Here is a 13023-nt window from a genome sequence, read left to right as displayed (position 1 = left end):
ATTTTGACTGGTACTACATTCAATCTGTAAATCAGTTTGAAGAGAACCGTCTTTTTCATAAGACAGAATTTGTAATGAATACGATACATTTTTTTATTTATCTAGGTCCCCTCTAACTTCTCTGAATAAAATTTGTAGCATTTAATATAGAGGTCTTGCGTATATTTCATTGGATTTTTACCTATATATTTACTGTTTTGGTATGATATTTAAAAATTACAGTAAAAAATAAAACAGTGGTATTTTAAAATTACATTTCTCTCTTTGCTGATTATTTAGAGAAATACAATTTATGTGTATTGATCTTGTATTTTGTGTCCTTGCTAAATTTAGTTATCAATTCTGACAGTTTGTAGATTCTTTTAGGTTTCCTTGCAAACAATCAGATCACCTGAAAATAATGTCAGTTCTATTTTTTTGCTTTCCAATAATTACACTTTAATTTTTCATCGTATTTCACTTTAAGACTCCTCCCCCCCCACTTATAAAATGGAATAAATGTGCTGATAACATGCATTCTCAAATCATGGTTGATCTCAGAGGGAAAGATGTGTTTGCTATAGGTTCTTGTAGGTGCTTTGGATCAGATTAAAACAGTGTCCTTTCGTTTATAGTTTGTGTCTTAGTTATCTAGTGCTGCTACAACAGAAATACCACAAGTGGTTGGTTTTAACAAAGATATTTATTTTCTCACAGTCTAGAAGTCTAGAAGCCCAAATTCAGTGATTTAGCTCCAGAGGAAGGCTTTCTCTCTCTGTCGGCTCTGGAGGAAGGTCCTTCTCCTCAATCTTCCCCTGGTCTCCATGCAGGGGCCCCGGGTCCAAAGGACTCGCTCTGCTTTCTTCGTGGTATGAGGTCCCTCAGCTCTCTGCTTTTTTCTCTTTCCTTTTAACTCTTGTAAGATAAGAGGTGATGCAGGCCCACTGGATCAGGCATGTGACCTGAGCAAGGGTGTTACATCTTACCCTAATCCTCTTTAACTACAGGCAGAGATTTACATAGGTAAATCACAAAATGGAGGACAATCACACGATACTGGAAATCACGGCTTACCCAAGTTGACATGTATTTTTGGGGGGTCACAACTGAATCCATGACTGCAAAGGTTTTTATTTACATGATCAGATGATGAATTTTTTTCAAATGCATGATTTGTATCTATTGAGATAATCTTTTTTTTCTTTTACTTCATTCTGTTCATGTGGTGAATTACTTTGATTTAAAGATATTAAACTAACTTTGAATTACTGGAATAAACTCCACTTAGTCGTGATGAGTTACCTTTTCTGTATATCGGCGGACTCCATTTTTTTTAGAGTTTCATCTATGCTCATTAGAGAGATTATTTATTGTCTGTAATTTTCCGTCAGATCAACTTCGGTGAGAGGGAGCTGATGCTTTTGAGTCTGTACATAGCCATTTCTGCCTTGGTTAAAAAAAAAAAAAAAAAAGGAAACCCCAAATCAAAAAACCAAACTCATTGCCATCTAGTCGATTCTGAATCATAGCAACCATGTAGAACAGAGTAGGACTGCTCCATATGGTTTCCAAGGAGTGGCTGGTGGATTTGAACTACCGACCTTTTGGTTATCAGCTGAGCTCCTAACCATTGCACCACCAGGATTCCAGGTACCCTGCTAACCACAACTTATTATGTCCCCCTTGATGGTTGAATTTTCCCTCCTTCCCTCTGCCATTCAGGAATTCCATCATCCACACTGATATTAAGAAACCCAGTTCCATAGTAGCATTCTTCACTATTATTCCCAGTTTGCAGTGGATAGCTCCCAATGAACTTGTCAAAGATGCTGTTGTCTCTCTTGAATGTATTTCTTGTAGCCTTAGGAGCGGAGTGTCCTCTGGTTCTCCTAAGGAACACGATCAGGTGATGGGCTCTCAGTTATTACATGGTAAATTCATTCTAACCAAGACTTCCAAGTCATTCTTTAATATTGTGCCCAGGAAGTTCTGACAACTCTACCTCATTTTTGAAGGTCATCACTGCATTGTAAGCAAACATCAAGGATTCATTCTAGCAAAGTGTTTGGACTAGGTCCAGATGTCCTTGCCTAAATATTGAATCCCAGGTCATAGACTGTGACCCCATGTGAGTGAAATCTCTTTTATTCAACCCTTTATCTCACCTGCCTTTTCTAACACTGTCAAGATCCTCATATACTCCATTTCTTCCTGCTGGTTCATGGTAATCAGGTTCTGAAATTCCTTTGGCATGCAGACTATTTTTTTTAACCAGAGCAGGGCTTGTACTTCAGATTGTGTTTAGGCCTGGCTCTGGTTATTGGCTTGCAGCAATGAGGTGTAGTAAGATAAATTTCCTAGGGAACAAGCGTCTGGGAGGCACCTGCTTTAGATGAGGTCATTGCCTGGTTTTCAGGGAAGGGAAGGCAGTTCTCTTCTGGCAACAAGAAGGGCTCAGAGTAATTTGGGGGATTTTTTATCATCCAAATACCCAAACCATGGTATTTTCAATCGCATCATAAGTATGTGAAAGCTGGACAATGTATAAAGAAGACAGAAGAAGAATTGATGTCTTTGAATTGTGGTGTTGGCGAAGAATATTGAACATACCACGGACTGGCAAAAGAACGAATAAACCTGTCTTGGAAGAAGTACAATCAGAATGCTCCTTAGAAGCAAGGATGGCGAGACTGTGTCTTACATACTTTGGACACGTTGTCAGGTGGGATCAGTTCCTGGAGAAGGACATTACGCTTGGCAGAGCACAGGATCAGTGGAAAAGAAGACACTTAATGAGGTGGATTGACACAGTGGCTGCAACAATGAGCTCAAACATAACAAGGGTCCTATGGAAGGCTCAGGACTGGGTGGTGTTTTGTTTTGTTGTGCATACAGTCGGTATGAGTCAGAACCAACTCAATGGCACATAGCAACAACAGAATCATCCTCCAAATGCCCCCATCCCAGCTCTTGGGATTCTGATCTTCCCTAATGAGGCCTCTAATCTTCCCTCATCAGGTCAAACACTTTGCATTTTGTCTCCTTTACAGCTCTGTCACCATTATAATCAGGTACTGGGCCTCAGTTTTGTGCACAGAATGCCCTGCAGTTTTAGGAGATTAAAGTCCCCTTAAATGTTACCCTAGAGGAGCTTGTCATTTGCTGCATGCCTATTATTTTCTTTTATCAAACCCTCGATTATGTAAAAAGAAGCCTCCCCATGCTACTGTCTTTATACGCATCATCACCTGCACACGGAGGAACTGTTGTAGCACTTGAACTCCCAGTGTGTGTGTGCGCGCGTGTGTGTGTGTATGTATCATTCCAGGGAAACAAGAGAGAAGAGAATAGAAGTAAGGAGGCAAGAAAGGACAGCATAAATAGTGTGGTGCATTACTGAGCTGACCACTCCTTCTAAGAAGACAGGGCTGGGTGCTTGGTCACAGAGGATGTCTCCAAAGAGGTCATACGGGAGCACTGCATCTTGGAACCATCTGTCAGGGATGGGTATGGGGAGGAAAAGTGAACGATTTATTTGCCAATTCCTTCCTTCTTGTCTATTCTCAGTTTATGTCTGCCTTACAGGACTTTAACTCCCCCACATTCTGATTTGCAGAGGTGGTTGCAAAGCCCTAACACACATGAGTGTTTGCAGTAGGTGGACCCCCAGCAACAGTGCCCAGTCATCTGCTTTGTGGGCATGGGAGCTTTGGTGGTGCCATGGTGGTAGTCGTCGTAGAACCAGTTTTCTAAATTCTGGGTCACAACCCAGAAACTTCACCTTGGAAGCAACAGTCCTATAGTGGGTCTCTAACTTCCTCTCCTCCAGACTTCCAAAGAGTTATAAGCCCTTGAGTCCCTTGATTCATTGTCTTTCTGCTTAAGGTATAGGCAGTGGTTTCTGTCTTCTGCACTAAACCCTGACAGTTGCCAGTGGTGACTGCAGACTCCCAGGCTCTTAAATGCCCCTGGAGACATGGGACTGAATAAGGTGACCTCCCAGCTCTGTGACTCTTGGGTCCGTATGATGGAGAGAAGGGAAGAGAAGTCATAGTGTCTATAGCATCCGTCCTTCTTCCTCTATACAAAGCATTCCCATGAGAGTCTGTGTAATGCCTTTTGGCTCTGAGGTGTTCCAGCCTGCTGTAGAAGAGCTGGAGTGGGAAGCAGGAGCTGGCTGTCAGAAGGAGAGTCCCTGGGGGTACAGTGAGGAAGAGCTGTGCTGAATCACTGCAGTTTACCTTTCTCCTGTTTGCAGTTCTACTTTTTCCCCTCCTGGGGTGACCGCAGGAAACCCTGGTGGCATAGTGGTTAAGTGCTACGGCTGCTAACCAAAAGGATGGCAGTTCCAATCTGCCAAGCGCTCCTTGGAAACTCTACGGGGCAGTTCTACTCTGTCCTATAGGGTTGCTATGAGTCGGAATCGACTCTATGGCAGTGGGTTTTTAAGTGAAAGTTTACAAATCAAGTCAGTTTCTCACACAAAAATTTGTATACACCTTGCTTTACATTCCTAATTGCTCTCTCCCTAATGAGACAGCACACTCCTTCCTTCTACTCTCTCTCCTTGTGTCCATTTGGCCACCTTCTGGCCTCCTCTGCTCCAGACAGGAGATGCCAGCATTGTCTCATGTGTCTACTTGATCCAAGAAGCTCATTCTTTACCAGCATCATTTTCCATCCCACAGTCCAGTTCAATCCCTGTCTGAAGAGTTGGCTTTGGGAAGGGTTCCTGCCTTGGGCTAACAAAAGGCCTGTGGACGATGACCTTTGGGGTCCTTCTAATCTCAGTCTGACCATTAAGTCTGGTCTTTTTATGAGAATTTGGTGTCTGCATCTCACTGCTCTCCTGCTCCCGCAGGGGTTCTCTGTTGTGTTTCTTGTCAGGGCAGTCATTGGTTGTGGCTGGGCACCATCCAGTTTTTCTGGTCTCAGGCTGATGTAGTCTCTGGTTTATGTCGTCATTGTTGTCTCTTGGGTTCATAATTACCTTGTGTCTTTGGTGTTCTTCATTCTTCCTTGTTCCAGGTGGGTTGAGACCAATTGATGCATCTTAGATGGCCGTTTAGTAGCGTTTAAGTCCCCAGATGCCACTCTTCAAAGCGGGATGCGGAATGTTTTCATAATCAATTTTATTATGCCAATTGACTTAGATGTCCCCTGAAACCATGGTCCCAACCCCCCTTTCCTGCTACACTGGCCTTTGAAGTGTTCAGTTTATTCAGGAAACTTCTTTGCTTTTGACTTAGTCTAGTTGTGTTGACCTCTTCTGTATTGCGTGTTGTCTTTCCCTTCACCTAAAATAAAACTTATCCACTGTCTAACTAGTGAAAACCTCTCTCCTCCTTCCCTCACTCCCCCTTCTCGTAACCATCAAAGAATATTTTCTTCTCTGTTTCTACTATCTCCCCAGTTCTTATAATACTGGTCTTATACAATATTTGTCCTTTTGCAACTGGCTAATTTCACTCAGCAGAATGTCTTCCAGGTTCCTCCATGTTATGAAATGTTTCATGGATTCATCATTGTTCTTTACTAATGTGTAGTATTCCATTGTGTGAATAGATCACAATTTATTCATACATTCCTCATTTGATGGGCACCTTGGTTGCTTCCATCGTTTTGGTATTGTAAACAGTGCTGCAATGAACATGGGTGTGTGTATATTTGTTCGTGTACAGGCTCTTACTTCTCTAGGATATATTCCAAGGAGTGAAATTGCTGGATTGTGCAGTAGTTCTATTTCTAGCTGTTTAAAAAAAAAAAAATTTTTTTTTTTTTAAGGAGCCCCCAAATTGATGTCCAAAGTGGTTGTAGCATTTGACATTTCCACCAGCAGTGTATAAGTGTTCTAATCTCTCCACAGCCTCTCCAACATTTATTGTTTTGTGTTTTTGGGATTAAATTTTTTGTTGGAGTGAGATGGAATCTCATTGTAGTTTTGATCTGCACTTTAGAGTGGCTAATGATCATTAGCATTTCCTCATGTATCTGTTAGCTACCTGAAGGCTTTCTTTAGTGAAGTGTCTGTTCATATCTTTTGCCCATTTATTAATTGGGTTATTTGTCCTTTTGTAGTTGAGTTTTTGCAGCATCATGTAGACTTTAGAGATCAGGCACTGATCAGAAATGTCATAGCTAAAAACTTCTTCACATTCTTTGGTAGTCTTTTTACCCTTTTGGTGAAGTCTTTGAATGAACATAGGTGTTTGATTTTTAGGAGCTCCCAGTTTTCTAGGCATTCTGCTGCATTGTTTTTAAAGTTTTGTGTACTGTTTATGCATGTATTAGAGCACCTAGGTTTGTACCTATTTTTTCTTCCCTGATCTTTAGTGTTTTAGATTTTATATTTTGGTCTTTGGTCCATTTTGAGTCCTTTTTTGTGCATGGTGTGAGGTATGGTTCTTGTTTCATTTTTTTGCAGGTAGATATCCAGTTATGTCAGCATCACTTGTTAAAAAGACTGCCTTTTCCCTAATCAGCTGACTTTGGCCCTTCGTCAAATACCAGCTGCTCATATGTGGGCCAATTTATGTCTGGATTCTCAATTCTGTTCCATTGGTCTATATATCTGTTGTTGTACCAGTACCAGGCTGTTTTGACTATTGTGGCAGTATACTAGGTTCTAAAATCAGGTAGATTGAGGCCTCCCACTTTCTTGTTCTTTTTCAGTAGTGCTTTACTTATCCAGGACCTCTTTCCCTTCCCTATGACGTTGGTGACTTGTTTCTCTGTTTCATTAAAAAATGTCTTTGGAATTTGGATCAGAATTGCATTGTATCTATAGATGGCTTTCGGTAGCATAGACATTTTAGAATGTTAAGTCTTTCTATCCATGAGCAGAGTATGTTCTTCCACTTATGTAGGTTTTTTTTTAGTTTCTTGCAGTAGAGTCTTGCAGTTTTCTTCATTAGGTCTTTTACACCTCTGGTAAGATTTATTCCTAAGTATTTTATCTTCTTGGGGGCTACTATAAATTGTATTGATTTGGTGATTTCCTCCTCAATGTTCTTTTTGTTGGTGTAGACTAATCCAACTGATTTTTGTGTATTTATCTTGTATCGTGATATACTGCTGAACTCTTCTATTAGTTTCAGTAGCTTCCTTGAGGATTCTTTAGGGTTTTCTGCATATAAGATCATGTCATCTGCAAACAGAGATACTTTTACTTCTCTCTTGCCAATCTGGATGACCGTTATTTCTTTACCTAGCTTAATTTCTCTGTCTTGAACTGCAGTACAATGTTGAATAAGAGTGGTGATAAAAGGCAAACTTTTCTTGTTCCTGCTCTCAAGGTGAATGTTTTCAGTATCTCTCCATTTAGGATGATGTTGCCTGTTGGCTTTGTATAAGTGCCCTTTATTATGTTGAGGAATTTTCCTTCTATTTCTATTTTGCCGAGGGTTTTTATCATGAGTGCATTTTGAACTTTGTCAAATGCCTTTTCTGCATCAATTGATAAAATCATGTGGTTCTTTTGTGTTATTTATATGAGGAATTACATAAATTATTTTTCTAATGTTGAACCATGTCTGCATACCTGATATGAATCCCACTTGGTTATGGTGAGTTATTTTTTTGATATGTTGTTGAATTCTATTGGTTAGAATTTTGTGAGGATTTTTGCATGTAAGTTCATGAGGGATATAGGTCTGTAATATTCTTCTTTGTGGTCTTTACCTGGTTTTGGTATCGGGGACACCCTGGCTTCCTAGAATGAGTTTTTAAGTATCCATCCTTTTCTATGCTCTAAAATGCCTTTAGTAGTAGTGACGTGAATTCTTCTCTGAAAGTTTGGTAGAAATCTGCAGTGAAGCCATCAGGGCCAGGGTATTTTTTTTTGTTTTGAGTTTTTAAATTTCTTTTTTAATTTCTTCTTTTGTTATGGGTCTATTTAGTTGTTCTACCTCTGTTTCTGTTAGTTCAGGTAGGTAGTGTGTTTCTAGGAATTTGTCCATTTCTTCTAGGTTTTCAAATTTGTTGGAGTACAATTTTTCGTAGTAATTTGATATCATTCTTTTAATTTCAGTTGGGTCTGCTGTGATATTGGCCATCTCATTTCTTATTCAGGTTATTTGGTTTATCTCTTGTTTTTCTTTTGTCAGTCTGGCCAATGGTTTATCAGTTTTGTCAATGTTTACAAAGAACCAGCTTTTGGTCTTGTTACCTCTTTCAATTGTTTTTCTGTTCACGAATTCATTAATTGTTCTCTAATTTTTATTATTTGCTTTCTTCTTGTGCCTGAGGGTTCACTCCCTATATTTTAAGCAGAAACACAACTAACGAAGAGTTTCAAGGGCGTATAACTCTTTGGAGGGCTGGAGGAGAGGAAGTTAAAGAGCCACTGCAGAACTGTTGCTTGCAAGGTGAACCTTCTTGGCTGTGACCCAGAATTTAGAAAACTGGTTGTAGGACGGCTACCGCCATGGCACCATCACAGCTCCCATTGCCACAAAGCAGGTGATTGGACAGTATCACTCAGGGTACAGCTTCTGTGGACACTTACCTGTGTCGGAGCTGGCTTTGCAGCTCCCTTGGCTGCACCTTCTAAATCTTTCTGGAGATTCTCAACCTAATCATATCTGTGCCCTGGATGCAAAAGAACCTCAAAAATGTGACTTTCCACTTTCAATCTCCAAATAGGAGACCACACAGCTGAATTTGGATCTCGACAGTGGTTCCTGGCATACCCCGGGGTCCCCACGGGGCTGTGTGGTGAGGTGATACTGAAGCGTCTCACTGACTATCTCTGGCTGAGTGTCAGTCCTTCCTCTGTCAGTAATCGCAGTCTCCCTCTGGGGATTCCTGTGAGGATCTGGCAAGATGATATCAGAGAAGGTGTTTTTGAAAACATAGTGAGCTTCCCTGACGGAAAAGGTTTTGTTTCTGGGGCAATGGTGCCCACAGACAGCCCTTGCAGAGAAGCTCATGGCCTGAAAGTTGTGACAACCAGGGCTTTGTGAATCACACAGGCCCCACTCACTGCCGCTGTGGCCCTAGAGGTCACAGTTTCATGGATATAGGTACCTGTGGGATGCTTCTGTGCAGGGTCACCTGTCCTGGAGTTTGGGCTCCTGTAGGGCAGGCAATGGTGTGACCCCTTGCCCAGTCCAGGCAGTAACACCATCAGAGGCTCACCAAGAGGGCAGTATGATTAGGAGAGGGCTTTGAAGTCTGAGAGATCTGGGTTTGAATCCTCACTTTGTCATATTCTATCTGAGTAACCTTGAGAAACCCAGCCTCGGTCCCAATTTGCTTATCTGTAAGAAGGGAAAATACCTACCTCACAGTGGTAGAGAGACTTAAGTGAACTCACAGGGATCTCATGGGACTCTGAGACAATGTACATAAAACGGTAACACACTGCATGGCTCTTTACTGTGCTTGGTAAAGGAGGCAGTTATTACTAGCCATTGATAAAATGTTGTGGAATGACTGAATGAAGAAACAGGTGTTTCTTTCCTTCTAGATCCCTAGATTCCATCATCCTTGAGATATGGCAACGTACTCAACTCTGTCCACATCTCTCTTGCATGGGGCCTCCTCCCATTGGCCAGGAGCCTGGGCTGGGCAGAATTGTGGTGATGTGGCCTGATAGTGATAGGCACTGGAGACCCAGCATATCTAGAAGGAAGTTTTGAGTATAGCTTCTTCGGTGTGCCTCCCCACCCAAAGTGGTGCAATGTCTGGAGAAACTAATGAAGACTGCCACAGGGCACCCAGCCTCTGGGAAGATCCCAGTCAGAGCTGTATAAAGGGCCTGCTTTGTGCCTAGATGCACAATCTCACTAATTCTCTCCTCCGTGATCATCCTCAGATCCAGTAAGTCTGCACCTGTCTCTGTTCTTTCCTAGGAGTCATGCCTGGTGCCCACTTGGTCTGCTGTCTGCAGCTGTGGGGGAATGCTAACCTGACCTGGGAGTCAGTATGCGTGGGTTCTGCAACTAATAGAGTGGAACCTTGTGGTTTTCCTGGCAAATCCCAAATCCCTTCTTCTCCACCGGTCTCAGTGGAGGGCTGGCTGGGTTAGATGATCTTGTTATTCCTCTTTCTCACTGTTAGATGCTTTTCTGAGAAGTGTCAGATAAAAAATATGTTCCTCCTGTAGCCCTTGGTTTTCTTTATTTCCTGGTTTCGGTGTGCTGTTTGGGCACAAGGTCTTCCAAAATAACTTCTGGGAAGGTCTTGGAGGGTGGAGAGGTCAGAATCGGTGGTGGTTATCACCGAGGTACATTGGTGTGGAATTCAACTTGGTCGTCCTGTTTGGAAGGTGGGAGTCCTACCGCTGTGTCAGATATCCAGAAACCCAGGATTTTAGACCTGATTGCTCAGGCTGGCGGTCCTTGGTGATTTCCTAGGTGGAAGTGGGGAGAATGGGGTAGACAAAACGCTATGCTTGATGGGAATGTGTTGCCTTGGGATTTCATGTTTCTCTTTGTGATCTCGCTTCCAACCGGATTAGCCAGAAAAAGTTGCATACCCACCGCCAACAGTTCAGCCTCTGCCCCTTACTAACACAGCCTTCATCTCCACTGTTCCACTCCCACTCTTCCCAAACTCCCCCAGGAATGGTCTCAAGACCCAAGACTTGGTTCCACTTTCCCCTCCCTGAGACCAATTTACTTCACCATTTGAGAAAGACAAGTTCCTTTTGAGCTCAGCCCTCACTCACTCCTTGGCCTTGTCCTTCAAACTCTCTTTCACCCAGGTCATTCTCATTGATTTCTTTTCTGTAGACTCTTGTCTTGGAATAAAAGGCAAGATGAGCAACATTGCAGCTGAGAAAGTCAAGATATGCCACACTCCAGCTGAGAATGGGGTCCTGAGCTTGGTTGAACTATTTCATCGATACACCGGGTATGATGATAAGATCAACAGGGAAAACCTGCTGAAGCTGCTGAAGGAGAACTTCCCCAACTTCCTCAATGACTGTGTGAGTAGGGGTCTGGCTCGTCTGGGGCAGGAAGAGGCTGTGTTATGTGTACAGGGAGGGGATACGGTGGGTAGACGGGGTCCATGGGCCTTGGCATGTCTGTGGACCCCACTGCTAAGTGGATACACTGTTTGTGATTGGCTGATCTGGAGTCTGGCCCTTCCCTGGATAACTCTCCACACCTCTACTCTCCTCATTTTACCTCCAGACCCAAGGCAGGGCCAGTCCCATGTGGAGGCAGAATGGAAGATTCTAGGAGCTCAGGACAAAGAGTCATGCTCTTTTTTCTCCTGGGTACCTGTCCTGCCACTGGGGCTCTGTTGCTGCGTGAATCTGGACAAATCACCCACAATCCGATCCTTAGTTTTCTCATCTACAAAAGGAGATAAAAGAACTTAATTTCCTGTGTTGGTGTTGTTGAAATGAAACGACTTATGTGAAAATGCTTTGAAAAGGAGAAAAAGTGGTGGACATATTAGAGGCTCAAGAAAGTGTTATGATTTGAAAACCAGTGAATAGACTAAAGCATGTGCCCTCCCACTGGTCACTGAGAGTCCCCCCAAGGGTCTGGTTGCCTTGGGTTAAAAGGTTGCCTCCTAAAGGCTCTTCTTCACATTTTCCTGAGAGAAGGTGTTATTGTTAGGTGCTTTTCAGTATCATAGCAACATGCAAGCCTCCACTGGCAGGTGAGTGGTGGCTGTGCACCAAGGTACATTGGCGGGGAATTGAACTCGGGCCTCCTGTTTGGAAGGTGGGAATTCTACCACTGTGGGAATTCTACCACTGAACTACCACTGCCCGTGGAAGGAGAGGTAACACGGTGGGAATCATGAACCCAAAGACACGGCCACCAACTTTTATATGGGCAAAGCACATTCATAGTCCTTATTTCATCTAACTGTTAGAAGGGATCATTAGCACAGATTGAGACTAAGGAACAGAATAAATGGGGCCAAACCGATAGGCTTTGATGGGAAAGAATTTAAGTGTGAAGAGCATTAGAGAATGAGGAGAGTAACTGGCTGGGCTGCATTGGTCCCGTGGGGGAAGAATGAAGACAGTGCACCTGAAGGGGAGGTGGTGGATGAGCCTGAGTCCCCTTGTCATTTATCAGTGTACTCCCTGTGCACGTTCCAATTTTTGACGAGAAATCTCCAGTGATGAGTCAGGGCTTGACTTTGCTTGACCCCATCTCTCCATCTCCATAACCTCCCCTGACCAACCACACCTTTGGTTCAGCCCTAGGTATTGTCTCTTCTTCTGTCTCTATTCTCCTCTTCTCCCTGGATAATGTTTTTACATTTGTTTGCATGTTTTTTTACCCCACAGGAAAGAAGGGGCAAAGATTACTTATGCAATGTCTTTGAGAAAAAAGACAAGAATAAGGATAAGAAGATTGACTTTTCCGAGTTTCTCTCTGTAGTGGGAGACATAGCCACTGACTACCACAAACAGAGCCATGGTGCCCCACCCTGTTCCGGGGGATGCCAGTGATTCCAGGCCAGTCCAGCCTAGAGGCCTCCAGAGACCCCCAAAACAATAAATATCTCCTTGCACCTGATACTTGCATTACTCCTTCCTTCTCTTTTGGTGAGATTAGTGGACAAATGGACAAATACTGACTCTCGGCTTTGTAGACTGTCCACAAGCGGGATCAACCCAGCAGACATTTAGTGCAGAGAGGCCTTCCTGGTCTTATCCCAGGCCCACTTCTGCTCCTCAGGCCCCAATTTAGCCCAACTGCTGGCATCACAGGAGGGCCCTGCTAGTATGGCACATACTCTTTTTTCTCCTGGGATAGAGCGGGGATCCTGGGATGTCTGTTTGCCTCCCAAGTGGTGCCTGTCTGTGTGTAAGTGTGTAGGGGATGGGGTATCTCTGGTGTGGCACTGAGATATCCATCACCCACCTGGCTGTTTAGGAAAGAACAGGGAGGAGGAGAAGATGCTTTATTTCCTAGCCCTTCACTGCAGTTGCTTCTAAGGGCCATAGAGGAGTTGGATCTCTCCTCTGAGGTCAAAAGTACATCCTCGACCAAAGTCATTCCTTCCCGTGAGCCTGAGGGCCACTGGGCATGTCCTTTATGGGTCATTGTCATGAATGGGGAGAGA

General features: G+C 43.2%; 1 protein-coding gene across 1 annotated transcript; it reads left to right on the top strand.

Annotated features, from left to right (window-relative positions):
- Nucleotides 1–10741: 10741 nt before the first annotated feature.
- LOC126071482 (protein S100-A7-like) lies at nt 10742–12406 on the top strand. Its single transcript, XM_049875675.1, has 2 exons — nt 10742–10912; nt 12242–12406. The coding sequence occupies exons 1-2, from the start codon at nt 10742–10744 to the stop codon at nt 12404–12406; spliced, it is 336 nt and encodes a 111-aa protein (XP_049731632.1).
- Nucleotides 12407–13023: the final 617 nt, after the last annotated feature.

This window comes from Elephas maximus, chromosome 3 (genome assembly GCF_024166365.1).
Source record: "Elephas maximus indicus isolate mEleMax1 chromosome 3, mEleMax1 primary haplotype, whole genome shotgun sequence".
NCBI classification, from domain to species: domain Eukaryota; kingdom Metazoa; phylum Chordata; class Mammalia; order Proboscidea; family Elephantidae; genus Elephas; species Elephas maximus.
The sequence above is the reverse complement of the archived record's forward strand: the minus strand, read 5'-3'. Positions and strand labels throughout refer to the sequence as shown.

What these genes read in the sequence shown, in the direction of transcription:
- LOC126071482 (XM_049875675.1), top strand. Translation starts at nt 10,742, where the DNA reads ATGAGCAACATTGCAGCTGAGAAAGTCAAGATATGCCACACTCCAGCT. An exon ending in CCAACTTCCTCAATGACTGT is followed by an intron (nt 10,913 to 12,241) that starts GTGAGTAGGGGT and finishes TTTACCCCACAG; the next exon opens with GAAAGAAGGGGCAAAGATTA.